At 59.4% G+C, this 16,228-nt stretch overlaps 1 protein-coding gene across 4 annotated transcripts in view; it reads right to left on the reverse strand.

Annotated features, from left to right (window-relative positions):
* Window positions 1-16,228, reverse strand: part of CDH4 (cadherin 4) — a 467,814-nt gene that overhangs the window by 434,200 nt on the left and 17,386 nt on the right. The window contains exon 1 of one of the 4 annotated variants that reach the window (XM_031433530.2): window positions 8,961-9,082. The exons of the other annotated variants lie outside the window; for them this stretch is intronic. Within the exon in view, the coding sequence (XP_031289390.2) occupies window positions 8,961-8,982 (22 nt within the window). The 5' untranslated portion in view covers window positions 8,983-9,082. Of the gene's footprint in view, window positions 1-8,960; window positions 9,083-16,228 lie in introns of those variants that run through there. 4 annotated transcript variants of the gene reach the window in all.

Here is a 16,228-nt window from a genome sequence, read left to right on the forward strand (position 1 = left end):
GGGGACTCGGCCTGAAGCAGGCATGTCCCAAACCTTAAAGTCTCCCTGGGGGTGTGCAGGGCACGGTCAGGATGACACGGAGGGGGTGGCGGCACAGAGCCTGCAGATTCCCTGTCCCCACCTCGACCTCAGTCAGAGCCTCTGGAGGAGGACACAGGGACCCTCCCACTCTTGGGAGAAGAGGAAAGGTTGTGACAACAGACCCTGACACCCAGGTTGAGGGAAAACACACACACCTAACGTTCCTTCTGCTTTTAGTTTTTAATCTGAAGTTATGCACTAGGGCTGGTCCATCACTCCAGCTGGTTTGGTTTTAGAAAGACCTGCTTGCAGAGTCTGGAAAACGCGTCATAAATTGACAGATGGTGCTGGAGCGAGGACTGGGCGCGAGGCGCGGCCACAGGAACCGGGCTGGGAACTGCCCTCCATATGCCCGGTGGTCCGTCACCCAGGTCAGCGCCCAGGCCTTCCGCTGAGAGGCCTGGTGGCCCCAGGCTCGGACGCATCTCAGCCCAGACTCCAGTGCCTCTCCCTCCAGCCGTGCGGCTTTGGGTGGGGTTCCCAACCCTTGCCAATCAGATCTGACTGAAAACACTGAACTAACCCTCTCTTACCTCTGCCTTGCCCCAAGTGCTTCAGTCTTTACTGCACCTTCGTCTACCTGAAGACGCTCTGGGCGACTCCCGACGCCGCGCGGCAGCCTCAGAGCGCAGGGCAAGAGTGCGTGTAATTTCCAAGCCCCGGTTGCTAATGAAATCCCAAACGTTCAGATTTTAATTGAACTAGATAAAGATTAAGAAGCTTAGCAGCAGCTGGCATTACGAATTAGTTCTCAGCAGAGCTTTATGTTGTTCCCTAAATCACCGCCTTTGTGACCGTCCTAAATTGTCCTTTATCTCGCTAATGCAGACATGATTCTTGGGGAACATCAGGCTCCCCATGTCCCCACTGCCTGAAATATTTTGATGTGTGAAGTCTTAATAGTCATTTTAATAATATTGTGATCCACACGTATGATGTATATTCAATATATTTTTGCACTAATTAGAAAAAAGAACGTCAAGGCCTTTATGTGACCTATTTTTAGAGATGAAGTTTATTGCCTGAGAGTCATCCCTGCATCGAGGAGCGAGGCAGCAGGACTCGGCGGAGGGCGTGTGCCCACGTTGAGGGGCGTCGGGAGCAGCGCGGACTCAGCAGACCAGGGGCCCCAAATGTTGGTGACACCCCCCCACCACAGGCAGGGACGCACAGCAGCCCTACTCAGGTAAACCGACATTGGAGTCGTGTCGATGCAGATGCCCCTGATGATGCCCACGGGTGTTTGTCCGTCCCCCACGTCCGTATGACAGTGACCAGAGGGCCAGCTCACGGTCTGCTCCTTCCCCAGAGGCCTCGGCAACATCTTCCTCCCGCATCTGCGAGGTGGGCTGACAGCAGGGGCCCCGGACCCTTCAGTGAGACGCTGCGACACACGCGGGCACAGAGCTCGCACGGTGGGAACCCCCCTCCCCCTCCCCCTGGAGCCTGGGAGGGCTGTGGGGTCAAGAGTCCGAGCGCAGCTCTCCAAATGGCTCACGGGAGCAGGTGGGAGTCCGGCCAGCAGTCGGCCGCGGTGCAGGCCGATGGCTGCGGCTTGAGGATGTTCTAGATGAAGGACGCGAACGGGTTTGCTTCCTGGGGTGCCCGCCTTCCTGGGGGTTCTGCCAGGAAACCAGGCTTTCCCACCTACAAGAAGTGGCACCATGGGAGGTGGGAGTCGGCCTCGCCCCCTGCAGGGGACCTGCGAGTGTGTGGGCAGGTGGGGGGAACCATGAGTGTGTTCTCTGTGTCTGTGAGTCTCTGTTTTATAAATATGTTCACTTGTATCTTTTTAGATTCCACATGTAAGTGATACCATGTGATACCTGTCTTTGCCTGGCTCACTTCACTTAGCATGACGACCTCCAGGTCCATCCCTGTTGCTGTAAATGGCATTGTTTTACTCTTTTTATGGCTGAGTAGTATTCCATTGTATACATACACCACAACTTCTTTACCCAGTCATCTGTCGATGGACACTTAGTTTGCTGCCATGTCTTGGCTGTTGCAAACAGTGCTGCTGTGAACACTGGGGTGCATGTGTCTTTCTGAATTAGAGTTCCCTCCTGATACGTGCCCAGGCCATGCCGGTGCTCCCAGGCCTGCAGACATGCCGTCCACTCTCTGCCCACCCAAACTGTCCCCTGCCCTTCTCTTGTGGGTCTCTGCCCCAAACTGGATGGAGTAAAGGTCTCCTTCCTTCCTTATAAGAACACCAGCCACGGGACTTCAGGCCCACCCCAATCCCGTGTGACCTCACCCTAACTGGATTAAATCTGCACAGACCCTCTCTTCCCCCAAATAAAGCCGCACTCTTGGTCCCAGGGAGCTAGGGCCTCAGCACATCCCTGTGGGAGACACAGTGCAGCCCGCCACACTTGGTGATGTTCTTGGTCAAAGTGCTGCCACTAGGGCTACAGCGTCACTGTGTTCAGAAACCAAGCGTGTGGCCTTCCCAGTTCCCGACTTAGACAAACACCGTGCTCACCACACGCACGCACACACTTACACAGACACACATGCACGCACTTGGTCGCACCATTGCCATGAGAAAGGGACCCTCAGCAGCCTTGAATTTCTGTGCAGACTCCTCTGCAGCTCAACTTGGAAGTGACTTTCTTTTGTGTGTGTGCCTTGAAATGTATTTATTGTTTTTGGCAAGAGAAAAAGGCGGTGATTATAGGAGAATCTGAGGTTCTGCGGTTGCCAGAGGCTCAAGGTGTCTGCCACAGACGATGTGTTACTTCTCTGAGGAGAAGCAATGCTGACATGCCCACGCCAGCATCAGACGCTCAGACGGTCCACGGCAACGCACACAGGGCATGTCCTCCTGCCATATTCGGAGGACTGGAGAGGACCTGGCTGGTGAGAATGTCCCAGGAACACGACCCAGGAGAGAAGAAAGTGGGGATGCTGAGAAGAAGGGGTGACGGAGGGACAGAGCCAGGCCTTTGGCCGGGTTGGGGGTCCTCGGTGCTCTGAGGGGACGGCTGATGGGCTAGGACGATGGATCAATAAATCACATGGACTCAGTCTAATCCAAGTGACGTGTGCACACTGGACTTCACTGACCTCCTTGCCAGTTCAGAGCCAGTGGCCGGGATGCCTGCGGTTGCTCAGGACCCAGAAACTCTGCTGGTGTCCAAGGTCACAGCCGCCAAACATAGGCCAGGAACGCTGCTCTAGGACAGGTCACCCTGACGCCACCACCTTTTCCCATCTCTCCGAGGCCCAGCCAAGGCAGCTCCCTCAATACCAGCGTCACTGAAATCACCGCAGAGAAGCCACCTCCTGACAACCAAAGCCTTCTTGGGATTCCGTGCAGGCTTCCCCAAAGCAGGATTATGTGCCCCCAGAACTGGCCCCAAACACCCAAACCCAGGAGAAGGTGGAGCCGTTCGTAATGGTGAAGACGCCTCCAGGCCCAGGAGAAGGGGCCTCCTGATCGCCGTTCAAACCACACCCTCACGGGACACTTGCTCTGGCCTCCCCACAGACTCGTGAAGTTTCAGCCACCAGATGAAAGGAACACACTAAAACAAGGGGGAACCCCCAGTAAAGGGTCTCACATGCACTGATGTCCCCATCACACACGAGACGTGGGAAACAGAGAACATGCTGACGACCTTCCAGAATCCAGCCTTCGCAGTGAGGCAGGAAGACACAGCTCTTCACTCAGTGGACAAACAGGTAAGCATCCACCATGGCCAGGCACTGTCCTTGGCCCTGGGAATAGCAGCGACTGAGGCAGGCGGACCCCTGCCCTCACGGAGCCGGCCCGTTCGTGGGATGACATGCATGTGCTCAATGGCACAAACTGATCACCGACAGTCACCTGGTAAGTGATGCTTTATGGTGAACACTGCTTTATGCCAGATATGGGAGCTCTTCATGCTACAAGGCCAATGCTTTTCCACGTTTTTAAAAATAGAAGGACCCACATTAGGAACACCATGATACACTGTAGGTAAAGATTGCTGCTAGCTTTCCGGGTCCTGCTCACTTAATTCAGCCCCCAAGTCCTCTTAATAACACCAAGCACCTCCAGAAAAAAAATCTGCTGAGTAACAGCCATTATGGAGATACTCAAATTGATCCATCCATCCTTCCCTGCACCCATTCTCACACCCCTCCACCCATCTGTGAATCTATGCATCCATCCACCCTCCATCCTCCATCATCCGTCCATCCACTCTCCCTTCCATCTGACTTGGTCTGAAACACCCAGCTCAGGGACCTTGGGCCAGACCTGTTTCTCCCCACACCCTGTCCAAATGCCCACCCAGAGTTTGCCCTCGAAAATGTGCTTTTCAAACCATGGCCACCAGTGAGCCGTGATGAACATTTTAACATAAAATACAGCAGAATGGAAAGCACCCGTGTAAGCAGGTTGCCTGTGCTAGGAAGGCAGACGCTGCGCCGTGACAGTTTATCTCTGTGGGGGGCTGTTTGTGTGTCTGTGTGTGTGTGTGTGGGGGGGGGTAGTTTACTGCCTTACATTTTAAAATTCATTTTTTCCTGTGAGTCATGGTCAGAAAACTTTGAGAGCCCACACCCAGCGGATCCCGCCGTCTGAACCGTACACTCCAGGGAAGCAGGAACCTTATGGCCTTGCTGCCTAGAACAGCTCCAGGGCTGGGAGCTGCGCCTGGCGGGCAGCGGGTCACACACAGACACACACACACACCCCCCATATTGTTTCACACAATCCCTAAGGGTTCCAGCATGGTGGCTGTTTAATGTGCAGTAGACAAGTCATCTGGTCTACCCGCTGCCCCCACCCCTCTCTCCTTCTCTTGGACGCTCTGCCTTGTCCCCTGCCCTCAGCATAGCCATCATCCTCCTGAACCCCCAGCCACCACCTCCATGTCCTGGCCTGGACCCCTCCCATGTGCTCCCACTGCACCCACTCATCCAGCCCGTGGCCCTGCCTCACTGTACAGCTGTCCTTCGGCTTGTCTGCTCCCTCCTGCAGACTTGGAGGGCAGATGCCATGTTTACTGCTTTATCTTTGAGCCCAGCCCAGCACTGGAGCCAAGGTGACAGCAGGGCTGTGCACCAGATGGGCGGACAATGCGCTTGAACCTGTGGGTGGGGGCGGGGAATCCAGGAAGGCAGGTCCCGACAGAGCGGGTGGTCAGGGACAGTAACCGAGGTTAAGGATAAAGGGAGTCAGCCTCCCTCCCCCCCACGGGGGCAACGGGACCACCTGCTTGCAGCTCTGAGGAGTCGGGGAGTGGATGTCAGGTGCCGGGTCTTCCGGCCTGTGGGGCTGGGGTGCGGGTGAGGGGCCATCCATTCATCTGCCTCAGCCTCGACTCAGCCTCCTCTGACCGTGCTGAGGGCCCCCTCGGCTCCTGGTCTTATCTCCTCGCGTGTAAACACAGGAGGCCCAGACGGTGCCCAAGGCCACTTCCGCATCTACAGCTTGCTGGAATGAGTGTCGATGTTCCATGGGCTCGAGCATCAAAAGCACAGATTCCGAAAGCCGGGAGGACTTTCTGGCCATTACTACTGAGTCCGCTCTGCAACATCATGGAAGATTTCAATGTTTGCAAAGTGCGTTTGCATTCACGATAGCATCTTATCCTCACAACGGTCTGGGATGTGACGGGAACGAACGTCATGACCCTTCTGCGCAGACGGCAGGCCTGGCGCCCAGTGTGAGGCTACACACTTAATCGGTGTGCCTCCAGGCTGTTGGACTCCAGAGCCCCAAGGGAGCCTTCATAATTCTAGGTCTCTATGAAAAACCTGCATTAAAACATCGATAAACATGCCCCAACCTCAGCAAACTTAAAACTCTTTCCACGGAGCAGGGAGGGTGATATAATTGCATTTTAAAATGCAGAGCATCTTCAGCCCACATCCCTGCCTGTGGTGGCTGCTGGGTCTCCTCCCTGTGACGCAGGCACCAGGACTGTGTCCGCCTTGCAACTCTGTCATCTATCCATCAGCCTGGAGGAGGCCCCCACTCCTAACTGCCACATCCCCTGCACACGTGTGCCAGCGGAAGGTCAGGACGTGTGTGGTCAACACACAGGGCTGTCCCTGCCACACTGACCACCTCCCCTGAGCCGGGTTTCTGTGGCACTAATCCCAGGGGGCCTTGCTGGCCCTGTGGATATTCTGGTGTCACTTCCTACTTCACATGAGGTCACCGAGCAAGTGTCTGACACCTGCTTCATACAAAGGCCGAGAATGCTGCTGGCTGTAGCCATCCTCTCCAGGCACCCCCACCCCCAGTGGCACCAGGGAGGCTCCTCTTGAGCGCTGCCAGCTGGCGGGGCTCTGTGCCCTCACTGTGGGAAGGCAGGGGAGCAAAAGCAGGCAGAGTTCAGGGTCGACCTGCCCTGGAGGACAGGGAGGGCTGCAGGGGATGGAGAACTCAGGCTGGGGTCCCACTGCACCCCTGAGCCTCGGCGTGCACCACAGAGTGAGTGCCTGGCAGGTAAGATGGGGAGGAAGCCCTGAGCACAGCGCCTCTGGGACCTGACAAGGCCAAGCAGGGCGGGGTGCCGTGGAGCCACTCCGTCCCCTGGGGCCCCATCACCCCAGACCCACAAGCAGGAGCACCTGCGAATTTCCCTTGTGGCCTGGGAGCAGGAAAGAGAGGCCCCTTCTAAAGCAGGTGAGTGCTCCGTAAAGCCCTTCCCGCTATCATCGCAGGAGAGAATGATTTCCCGGCTTTTCAAATGTTTTTTTGTTCTTTCCTAATAGGATCTCTTTAAGCCACTTTCCTTTTAAGCCCCAGTTTACTTGCAAGAGGCTCGAGTCTCTGACTTTCGCCTCAGAACCTGATGATTTTATTATTGCCCAAAGACGACGAATCCCTTGACCCCCAGCTCAGATAAAAGCCGAGGCTGCTTCTACTGTGTCAGCAGGCCGCCTGCCCTCCCCGCGCAGCAGCCCCTGCAGCGCTGGCTCCAGCGGGCGGGCGGGCCGGGGTCTCAGGCGCCTTCCTTCACCGTGTCTCCCACATGCAGCAGTGGCTGCCCAGGGCCCTGGGCACGGCAGCTCTGGCCTGGCTGCCGTAGCCGGGGCCCTGGGGCCGCTGGACAAGCAGGCCCGTTCATCAGGGGCTGCCAGCACCCCCCACTCAGGTCACGACAGCACTGATGGATCTTGAGGTAAACAGGCGAAGCCCTGCCTGTCCGCCCTCCCCTGGCCCTGGCCCTGGCCCCAGGGAGGCCCACCCGCAGTGCCCACAGGGCGCCCGGCCACCCCGCAACACCTGCTGGATCTCAACACCAGGGACAGGGGCGATAGGCTGTCAGCCAAGACCAACAAGAGCGATCTTTTCAGCCAAAAGAGGTTGCACAGGTCAACTTCAGGGGCCTGAGCCAAAGACAGGAAAGCCCTGTTTTTACGGTTCACCCAGGAAGTCCGGCCATTCTACTAGAGGAGACTTTCTGGGAACAGGTAACCAGAGGACCCCACCGAGGGATGCTTCTACTCAGGAAAAGCAAAACTGTGAGAATAAAAATATGCCAGCAGCGTCTTTCACCAAATGGACTTGGATAAACACAATTAAAGGCTGATCACTGTCCTTGCACATTCTGTGGGTTGTCATTTTTCTCTCACTGCGTGAAAAGCCATGACACTGTCGGCCATTGGGACGCACAGCAAAGCATTCATTTCCCTGGAGATGTGGGTCGGGGCGGAGTGACCACAGGCACCTGGGTCGGGGCATCTCCATGCATCTTGGCTCCTGGGCTGTCTTCCACCCCAGAAACTAGGGCCAGGGTCATGGTCATGCCCCCACGCGGGACGCAGTGTGTGGGACTGATCAGAACCTCTCCTGCCGGGCGGCTGGCTGGACCCAGGGGTGCACACCTGGGCCTGGAGTGGTGCTGGGTCCCCAGTGAGCGCAGGGGGCCGCACGTGAGGCAGGTCCTGAGCGTGCCCAGGCCTCGAGCCTGTGACGGCCCGCTGACCCCAAGCTCTGACCCGCACCAGGATGCCCCACGAGGGAGCAGGAGGGCGGCGGTGTCCCCTGAGAACACCACGCCACTGTGGGACATAAAAGGGGTTCACGGCACCCCCATCCGTGCCCTGGACTGTGGTTATTTCCAAAAAGAGCCGCGGGGGGCTGAGTGACACACCCCAGCCTGCCATGTACCCGCAAGGTCGCTGCCACCCAGGCTCTCCCTACACGTCAGGACATTCCGAGGCGGCTGGATTCTTACCTCAATTCACAGAGAAGACTGAGGCTCCCCGAGGGCGGCGCCCGGAGTCCAGGGCAAGTAGATCCTTGGGTTCGAGTCCCACCAAAATTAACTAGTCAACAATCCCAACTTTCTGGAAGCGCCGTGGAGAAAACCGACCTCCGCCCTGTTTACAACGTCGCTTTTCTGGCTTTAATTTTTCCGTCCTCCGACTGGCCCACTTGACATCAAACCTGGGGTGAGTGTCCGTCACACAGGGTCCAGATACAGCAGGCGGGGACGCGTGCGCAGCGGTCACCAGGACTGACGTCGTCCCCCAGCAAGTGACCGCCAGGCCGCCGGAGACTCGGGGTGGGGGGGCTCCCCGCGACGCCAGCTCTGGCGGCGTCCTGGGCCCCCGCCCAGCCCGCGGGGCGCGCCTCCCGCCCCCGCCCGCTCGTTCCCCCGAAGCTGCAGCAGGAGGGGCTGCTCCTCACGTCCCCCTCGGCACAAGCACCGGCCCCGGCCGCCTCCTCCCAGCCGGCCCGGAGAGGGCGGGCGGCCCGCGCGCGTGGGCGGGAAGCGGCTGCACATCCGGCCCGCGGGGGGCGGGGCCCCCCGCCGTCGCCCGCGCCCCGCCCCGCCCCGCCCCGCCCCGCCCTGCGGCGCCCCGGCCGCGGCCGCTCGGGTGGCCGGCTGGTCTGAGGGGACGGAGACCCTCTCGCTTCTCACCTCGGCTTTCTTGACGGAGCATCGGAAGGCAGGTGACGGACAGCGTTTCCCTCCACTGGCCGCCAGCCCGAGCGCCAGAGGTCCCTTCAGGTCTCTCAGCCGCCGCTGAACCGCCTCCTCAGCTCAACATGGCTGCCCTGCCCTGGCGCTGACCCCGGCTGACCCCGGCTGACCCCGGCTGCCCTGCCCTGGCGCTGACCCCGCCTGACCCGCCGGCCCCGGATGCAGAGGGCGGAGGCCCCTCTGGAGGCCGCAGTCGTCTGGCCCCGGAGCACGGGCTGCACCCGGCCCAGCGGCCGCCCCGGGAGGCCCACGCCCAGGCCCCCGGCAGGAGCGCGGGCCCCTCTAGCGAGGCGGAGCATGGCCGCCTGGAGCCGGGGTCCGCGGAGCCCCCGTCTCGGGGTCCTCGTCCGGGGCCAGCAGAGCTCACCGGCGGCGAGGAGCCGTCAGCTCTTAACTCCAGCCCCGTGGGAGCAGATCACTGGGCTGAGCACTGAACACACCAGCCAGCAAGTGTTCATTTCCCTCATCTTCCTTTACTGTGGCCGTGGTGGTGGTGGCATTATTAATGCCCAGCAGAAAACGCTCCTGGCAGCACTGGAAGGGCCCGGTCCTCTGCGTCCCTGCCTCTTCTGCCTCCTCTTTGCGGGTCCCTGGGACGCGGGGACTGCAGCCTGTAGGCACATGCCGTGGGCTCTGACCCAACTCTGAACTGCACTCACACGGCCACAGTGCTTGTCAGGCAGACGTGGGTTATAAGCTCCCTGACCTTGGCTGTGGCATCTAAGCTTGCTGGCCCCAGTTTCCTCATCTGTCAAATGGGGCCGTAACGCCAAGCTTCATAACGTTGCTATGAGGGCTAAAGAGTAATGCATTCAGAGCAATGGTTCTCAACCAGGAACAGTTTTCCTCCACATGCGCAGAAAACTAGGAACATGAAAATGGGAGAGTCTGGTAGAGAAGCAGAAAGCGGGGGCTCTGTGTGGGGTCAACTCCAACCTGCAGCCTCTGCTGTAAGCAGAGTCTCCCTGGCACACAGCTGCCCCATTCATCCCAAATTGTCTACGGCCACTTTTGTGCTGCAGCAGCCGAGGTGAGCAGGTCCCAGCAGACCTATCCTGCAAAGCCTAAAATAACTGTTATCTGGCCCTTTACAGAAAAGGCTTCCCCATGCCTCATCCTGGCAGCCTTAAATTTCAGTGCTGGATCCCAGGCCTTCAGAAAACCCCACTGCCTCTCAAAGAATCTGTGTTGGGGCTTCAGCCAGTCTGGATGGGCTCTGCTTACTTAGTCCTACAAACCACGGTCTCTAGATAAACAGCTTGCACCCAACACCCATCACCAGCACCGCCACCCTGCAGACACTCCTCACACAAGAGCACGTGTTAAGCACGTAGGGACAAACTCTAAGAATATACCAAAACTACTTGAAAAAAGTTACAAAACTTTCCTGAGGGATCTCAGGGTGACAGGGCTAACAGAAACCCAAGTCGGGTTTGTAGGTTGAAGACAGAGGTCAGATTTCTTCCAAATGAATCTGTTTTCATACGAGTCCACTCCAGTCACCCCGAGAGAGAAAAACTGACAAATATGGACACACAATTTGCACAAGAAAACATGGGGAGGAATGGCAAATTTAGAAAAATTCCCAGCCGCTCTAATTAAATAAATGCACTATTAAACGATGCTCTCTTACACCTGTCAGACTGGAAAACGTCTTTAAAAGAACAGCCATGTACAAAGGAGGCACGGGAACCCCGGCGTCTCCGAAGTCCTGGCGGGGAACATAAATGGCTGCCTCCTCTCTGAAACATCCTTCAGACACGCGGATCCAGGCCCGCATGGCCTCGGGAACACATTTCTGAATTCTGCTTCTCACAATGAGAAATGTGCCCTAAGATGCGCGTGTGTAGATTTTCTTCACGGCATCCATCATTTTCAGCAGCAGAGAACTGGAAATGTCCTTCTGTCCCTCCACGGCGCAGGCCCACCACATGCACACGCACATGCACACGTTCCACACGCACGCACGTCTGTGCAGCCATGTGTCTGCACATATGCGCACACACACTCACATGCTTCTGTGCGTGCATGCACCACTCTCACAGCACCCGTGTGCATATGTGAACGCTCGCCACACAGGCACATACATTATCGCATGTGTGTGCATACAAGTGGTATGCACACATAACACCCATGTGTGCACGCACCACACTCACACACTTGACACAGATGCGTGCAACACACAAGTGTGCCCACGTGACTGCATACCACACGTGTGTGCCCACGTGGTAACACACCACACCTACACAAGCTTATGCACATGTGCACACACACACACACACACACACACACGCCAGGTGTGCCAAATGATTCAAAGTGGTTGTTCAGGGGAGGGAGACAAAATTACACTGATTTATTCTTTTCGTATTTTTCTGTTTTTCAAATTTTCAAAAGTAAATTGTTCAGCACTTTAAAAATACAAAATGATCTATTGAAGTAAGAGAGAGATGAAAGGTAGATGGTTCTGAAACAGAAGCCGTCGCACCCAACGCATGCCCGGGGCGACCTCCCGCCCTGGGCCGGCCCCTACTCCAGCCGGCCCCTCCTCTGCGCGGCTCTCTCCACGGCAGTCAGGATTTTCAGACGAACATCCGAATGGGTGCCGAGCGGGGACAGCTCGCTGAGCCTGCAGGCGCAGCCAGTGTGCTGTTCCTGTGTTTAATGTTAGCAGGCAGGCTGGCTGACGGGGAGACGACGGGGTCCCCTCCCACGGACCCACAGCTTCCAGGGTGTGTCCCCTCAGGCTTTGGTGCTGGCAGTGCGGACCCCCCAGGATCCCTGGTGCGGCCCTGGGGGGTGACAGGTGCACACGGAGCTCGCCTGGGTCTCTGCCTGGCCTCACACTGGTGATGGCACCGGGCTGGGAGGGGAGACACCCGCCCACCGCGGGCTCTGGGTCAGAACGTGCTGCCAGCTCTGAGCCTCGGGCAGGAGAGGAGCCGAGAGAGCCCCCGCGCAGCTCTGTCTACAGCCGGCCCAGCCCAGGCTCTCTGCCCCATCTGTGGACCATCTTACCCTTTCCCCTCCGATTCCTCCTTACAACCTTCACGGCTCCCATGGGAAACACTTCATCACCAGGGAAAACAGAAAACCTACCACAAAGGGAAGCAACCGTCAGGAACACTGGGCGCGGAGCGAGGGTGCGAGCTCTCACCTGGACGCGGCCCTCGCCGGGCAGGTGCCGTGGGCGTGCTGGCTACGGGCCCCTCCCCAGGGCGGCAAGCGCACACCTTGCACGCGGACGCCGCGCAGCGCGCCACCCCGGGCTGCCGCCTGGGCCCCACGAGGCTTCTGTTTTACGGGCACATGCGTTTAAAAGGGGAATTTGTGCCACTGCCTCACCCTGTGCTTGCACGTAAGCGCAGTGAGAGCAACACAGTGCCGTTAAGCTCTCGCTCCACACCTGGCGCTGGCTTCCTCTGTGAAGAAGCGAGGTTCGCAAGAATAAGGGCCTCCTGGCGGCCACCTGAGGCGCTGATGTTGGGTGAGAGCTTACAGGACAGCTGCTGTCCCGACCCTCCCCACCCGCCTTGCAACATGGGAGCCCCCCAAGGGTCCCCAGGACTCACTCCCCACCCCCCCATGCCTTGGGAGCCCCCGAGGGTCCCCGGGACTCACTTCCCACCCACCCTGCACCATGGGAGCCCCCGAGGGTCCCCGGGACTCACTCCCCACCCCCACTGCACCATGGGAGCCCCGAGGATCCTTCCAGGTGTTCACAGACCCCAAGTGTGGGCGTCACTGCAGAGCCTGATGTTTTGGACGTCTTCAGGCTCTGATAGCCTGTTTTGAATAAAGTGCAGTTAAAGTCTGCTTACCTGCACCAGCCTTCTCACCTCCTAACGCCCAGCCCCAGGTGTTCAGCCCCGAGGGGCCGCACACCCCACCCCACCCGGCCCCTGTGGTCGAGGCTCATGGCCAGCAGGAGAGCAGAGGGGTCTCCAGCCCTGCCTTGGAGGCCCAGAGCCCCGCTGTCCACTGGGCCCTCCTCTGGCCTCTGGTCAGCACAGAGCCCTGTTTTAAAGATGCCAGGCCCGGTCCCCAAGGAGGTTTTCTTCCTTGCAACCAGCAGGCCAGATTGAGGTGTCCTCTCCTACCCAGCGGTCCAGCTGGACAAGGGAGTCCCAGACTCACACACGTGCTGGCCTCAGTGCATCGCCTGTTACTTAAAACCGACTGGAACCGAGTCATGGACCGTTGGCCTGAGATTCAGCCCAGAGACCTGCCGTGCTTGCCTGGCTCCCAGAATGTTACAGGATTAGGAATTTCCACACCAAAGTCCAGTCTGCCCGCGTGTCTGGGAACTGGAAGCAGGGAGCCCGGCCCTGGGGGCTGTGGGGGTGCCCGGGTTCTAGCCTCGGTGGACAGGGTCCTTCCCCTACTCAGGAGGACAGCACCCGGGGGTGACTGACCCCAGCAGGTGCACTGGGCGGACGGGAGGTCCAGTTGCTCGCCTCCCCGGGCTGAGCCACACCACAGCTCCAGCAGTCGTACCTGCCAAGGGGCATAGGACATGGGGGCCCAGCCCCCCTGGGAGAGGACGGGGTCTCTGGAGTGGACTTGCCACCCGAGGTGAGGACAGGTAGGCTCTCCCCAGGGAGAGAGAGCAGCCAGAAGACTAGCCAAGGGATTCCAGCCACAGGGTTGGGGGAGGGGCGCAGGGAGCTGCACTGGGGGGTGAGGGGTGTGACAGTCACCAGACCTGCTCAGGAGGGGGCTGTGGGTGACGTTGGGAAGGATTAGAGCAGAGCAGGGACACGACCTGTGACCTGCTTGGCGACGGGCCCTGACTGCGTGTCCGCTGCGCCCGGCCTGCTCCAGGCCCTAGGGCACGGCCAGAGCAGGGCCTGTGTGTCCCTGGCACCACAATGTGGCAGAGGCGGGTGATGGGCGAGACAATAACAGTGAGGGGAACCGGGCAGCACCAGGGCCCCGAGGGGGCAGACAGAACTCGGGGGAGGAGGAGGGTGACAGCGGGACCAGACCCACCAGCGAGGGGACAGGAGCCGAGCACAGTGACAGGAAGTCCTGCAGCAGCGGAGGAGAGGGAGGAGAGGGTCCCGGCAGAGCAGGAGGGAGTGGGAGCTGGGGCGGGGCGGGGCGGGGGGCGGTGCAGGACGAGGAGGGCGCACACCCTGCGGGGGCTGCAAGGCCCGGGCAGGGGGCGGGTCAGAGCGCGCGGGCAGAGAGGCAGCCTGCAGCCCGGCGGACGCCCTCCAGCTGCAGTGGACGCTCTCGGGACGGTGGTCACGGCTGCAGGGCCGCTAACCCCTAGAAATACAGGAGCGGGCGGCCCTGGGAGTGAGGGAGGCCGGAGCCCCAGACAGAGCAAGCCCCAGCAAGCTCAGCACCCCTGCGTCACCGCAGCGGCTCTCATGGCACCTGCCACGGCAGAGGCCGGAAGTCGGTGTTCAGTCTCTGCAGAGAAGGCTCCTGGCCGCCGGGCTCTAACGGAATCCAGAGCCAGCCCCGCCTAAGAGGTGGAGCTCACCAAAGTAAGGCCTCGGGTCCCTGAAGTAGCAGGCCCCTCGGCCTCCCACGGGGCCCGTCCAGAGCAGCGTGACAGGTGACCCGTGTTCCCGGAGGACAGGGCGTGCCCCGCAGACCAGCTCCACTCCCCCGCGTTCCCTTCCCAGTTGCCTGTTTCTCCTGCACTTTGAACATTCTCCTCTGGGAACACTTACTGTGAGCCCTGAGCTGCTTCCCGAGGGCCGAGCCCCAGGACAGAGTCTCCGGTACGCACAGAAGGAAAGGCATCCCCTGCCCCCCCCCCCCCGGCCCCCAGCCAGGGGGGCTGCTGCCTGACGTCACCGGGAGCCGCGATGAAGATCCAGTCCTCGGCCCACGAGCACATCACTTCAACATCGAGAATGAGGACTTCCGTGCACCACGACAACCCCCAAACACCACCACCTCATCTGGGAGGCCTCTGGCTCAGCAAAGCAGGGAAGGGAGATGGATCGATACAATGTTATCAGCCAAGCGGTTTGATTCCTGCACATTTAAGCACCAGGCACCTCTGGACCTCAATTCCCTCAGGTCAATATAATTTTACAGAGGTACCCAATGCTCGGCCGTGAAATAATGCTGGCAGACAGGCCTACTTGGGGAAGGGTGGAAGTGGCAGGGAGTAGGGGGTAGGTCAAACAATTTTAAAAACAAAGCAGAAGGCAGTCCGTGGGCCTCCTTGGCCCCCGGACCCCCAGCGAGGAACTGCCTGCCATGCAGACACCTGGATCAGCCGAGCAGCCCCCTGAGCAGGAGTCCACCATGGATGTGACTCTTGCCCAGGTCACAACACAGACTTTGAATCGGAGAAGTGGGCGGGGCTGACGTGTGGGGGCCCTGTTGGGCCTGATGGGCACCCTGTCTGCAGCTGCAAGCCAGGACCAGAGCCGGAGCACCCGCCTGCTCCTGTGTCATTGGAGCGCCCGTGAGCTGCTGTGCACGAAGAGCACAAAGGGAGAGGCTGTCTGGCACGAAACCCCACCGCAGTCGCTGTCCTTGTCCAGTTACGCTCGGGGACCTGAAGCCAACACGGCCCAGGGGGTGATTTCATCAGGCAGAGACCCATGTGCCCCACTTTACTCCGATAACAGCCCGTAAACAAACTGAGTGAGCCCTCACACGGAGGTGCGAGACGGAAGGCACTTTGGCTTTTCCGTTTTATGCCCACCCTCCTCTAGTTATCTTGCTTTCATATGATCTTGCTTGTCAGTTCCAGCCCCTGCCCCCTCCAAGAGGCGGGAAAAGCTCATCTCCTGAAGGCCCTTTCCCGGGAAGGCGGCTTTCCGGGCGTGCGCCGGGCCACCCGTCTTCTCTCCCCAGCTCCCCAGCACGCCCTGCCTCACCGCTCCGCTACCTGGAACGCCGCACACGCTGTGCGACCACAGTGGGGCAGACACGGGGGGAGGACCGTAAACATGACATTGCCGCATATCCCAGTAAAACCACGAGACGAGGGCGGCGGACGTACTTAAGTTCACTCAGCTCAGGCAGAAGGGAAGGGAGAAGACAGCAAAAGAGGGCCCGGTGGAGGGGTGACATTTGAATCAGGAGGCCCCGGGGGAGCCCCACAGACGCTAGGGCAAGTGGGAAGGGAGGCAGCCAAGACGGGGGAACAGAGCAGGGAAGGGCCGGCAGGTTCCAGCTACCTGGGCAGGGATTCAACGCCGGCCCCGCGGGTCTAAGACTCTCCAGGGTCC

The sequence above is a fragment of the Camelus dromedarius genome, chromosome 18 (genome assembly GCF_036321535.1).
Source record: "Camelus dromedarius isolate mCamDro1 chromosome 18, mCamDro1.pat, whole genome shotgun sequence".
In the NCBI taxonomy this organism is placed as follows: domain Eukaryota; kingdom Metazoa; phylum Chordata; class Mammalia; order Artiodactyla; family Camelidae; genus Camelus; species Camelus dromedarius.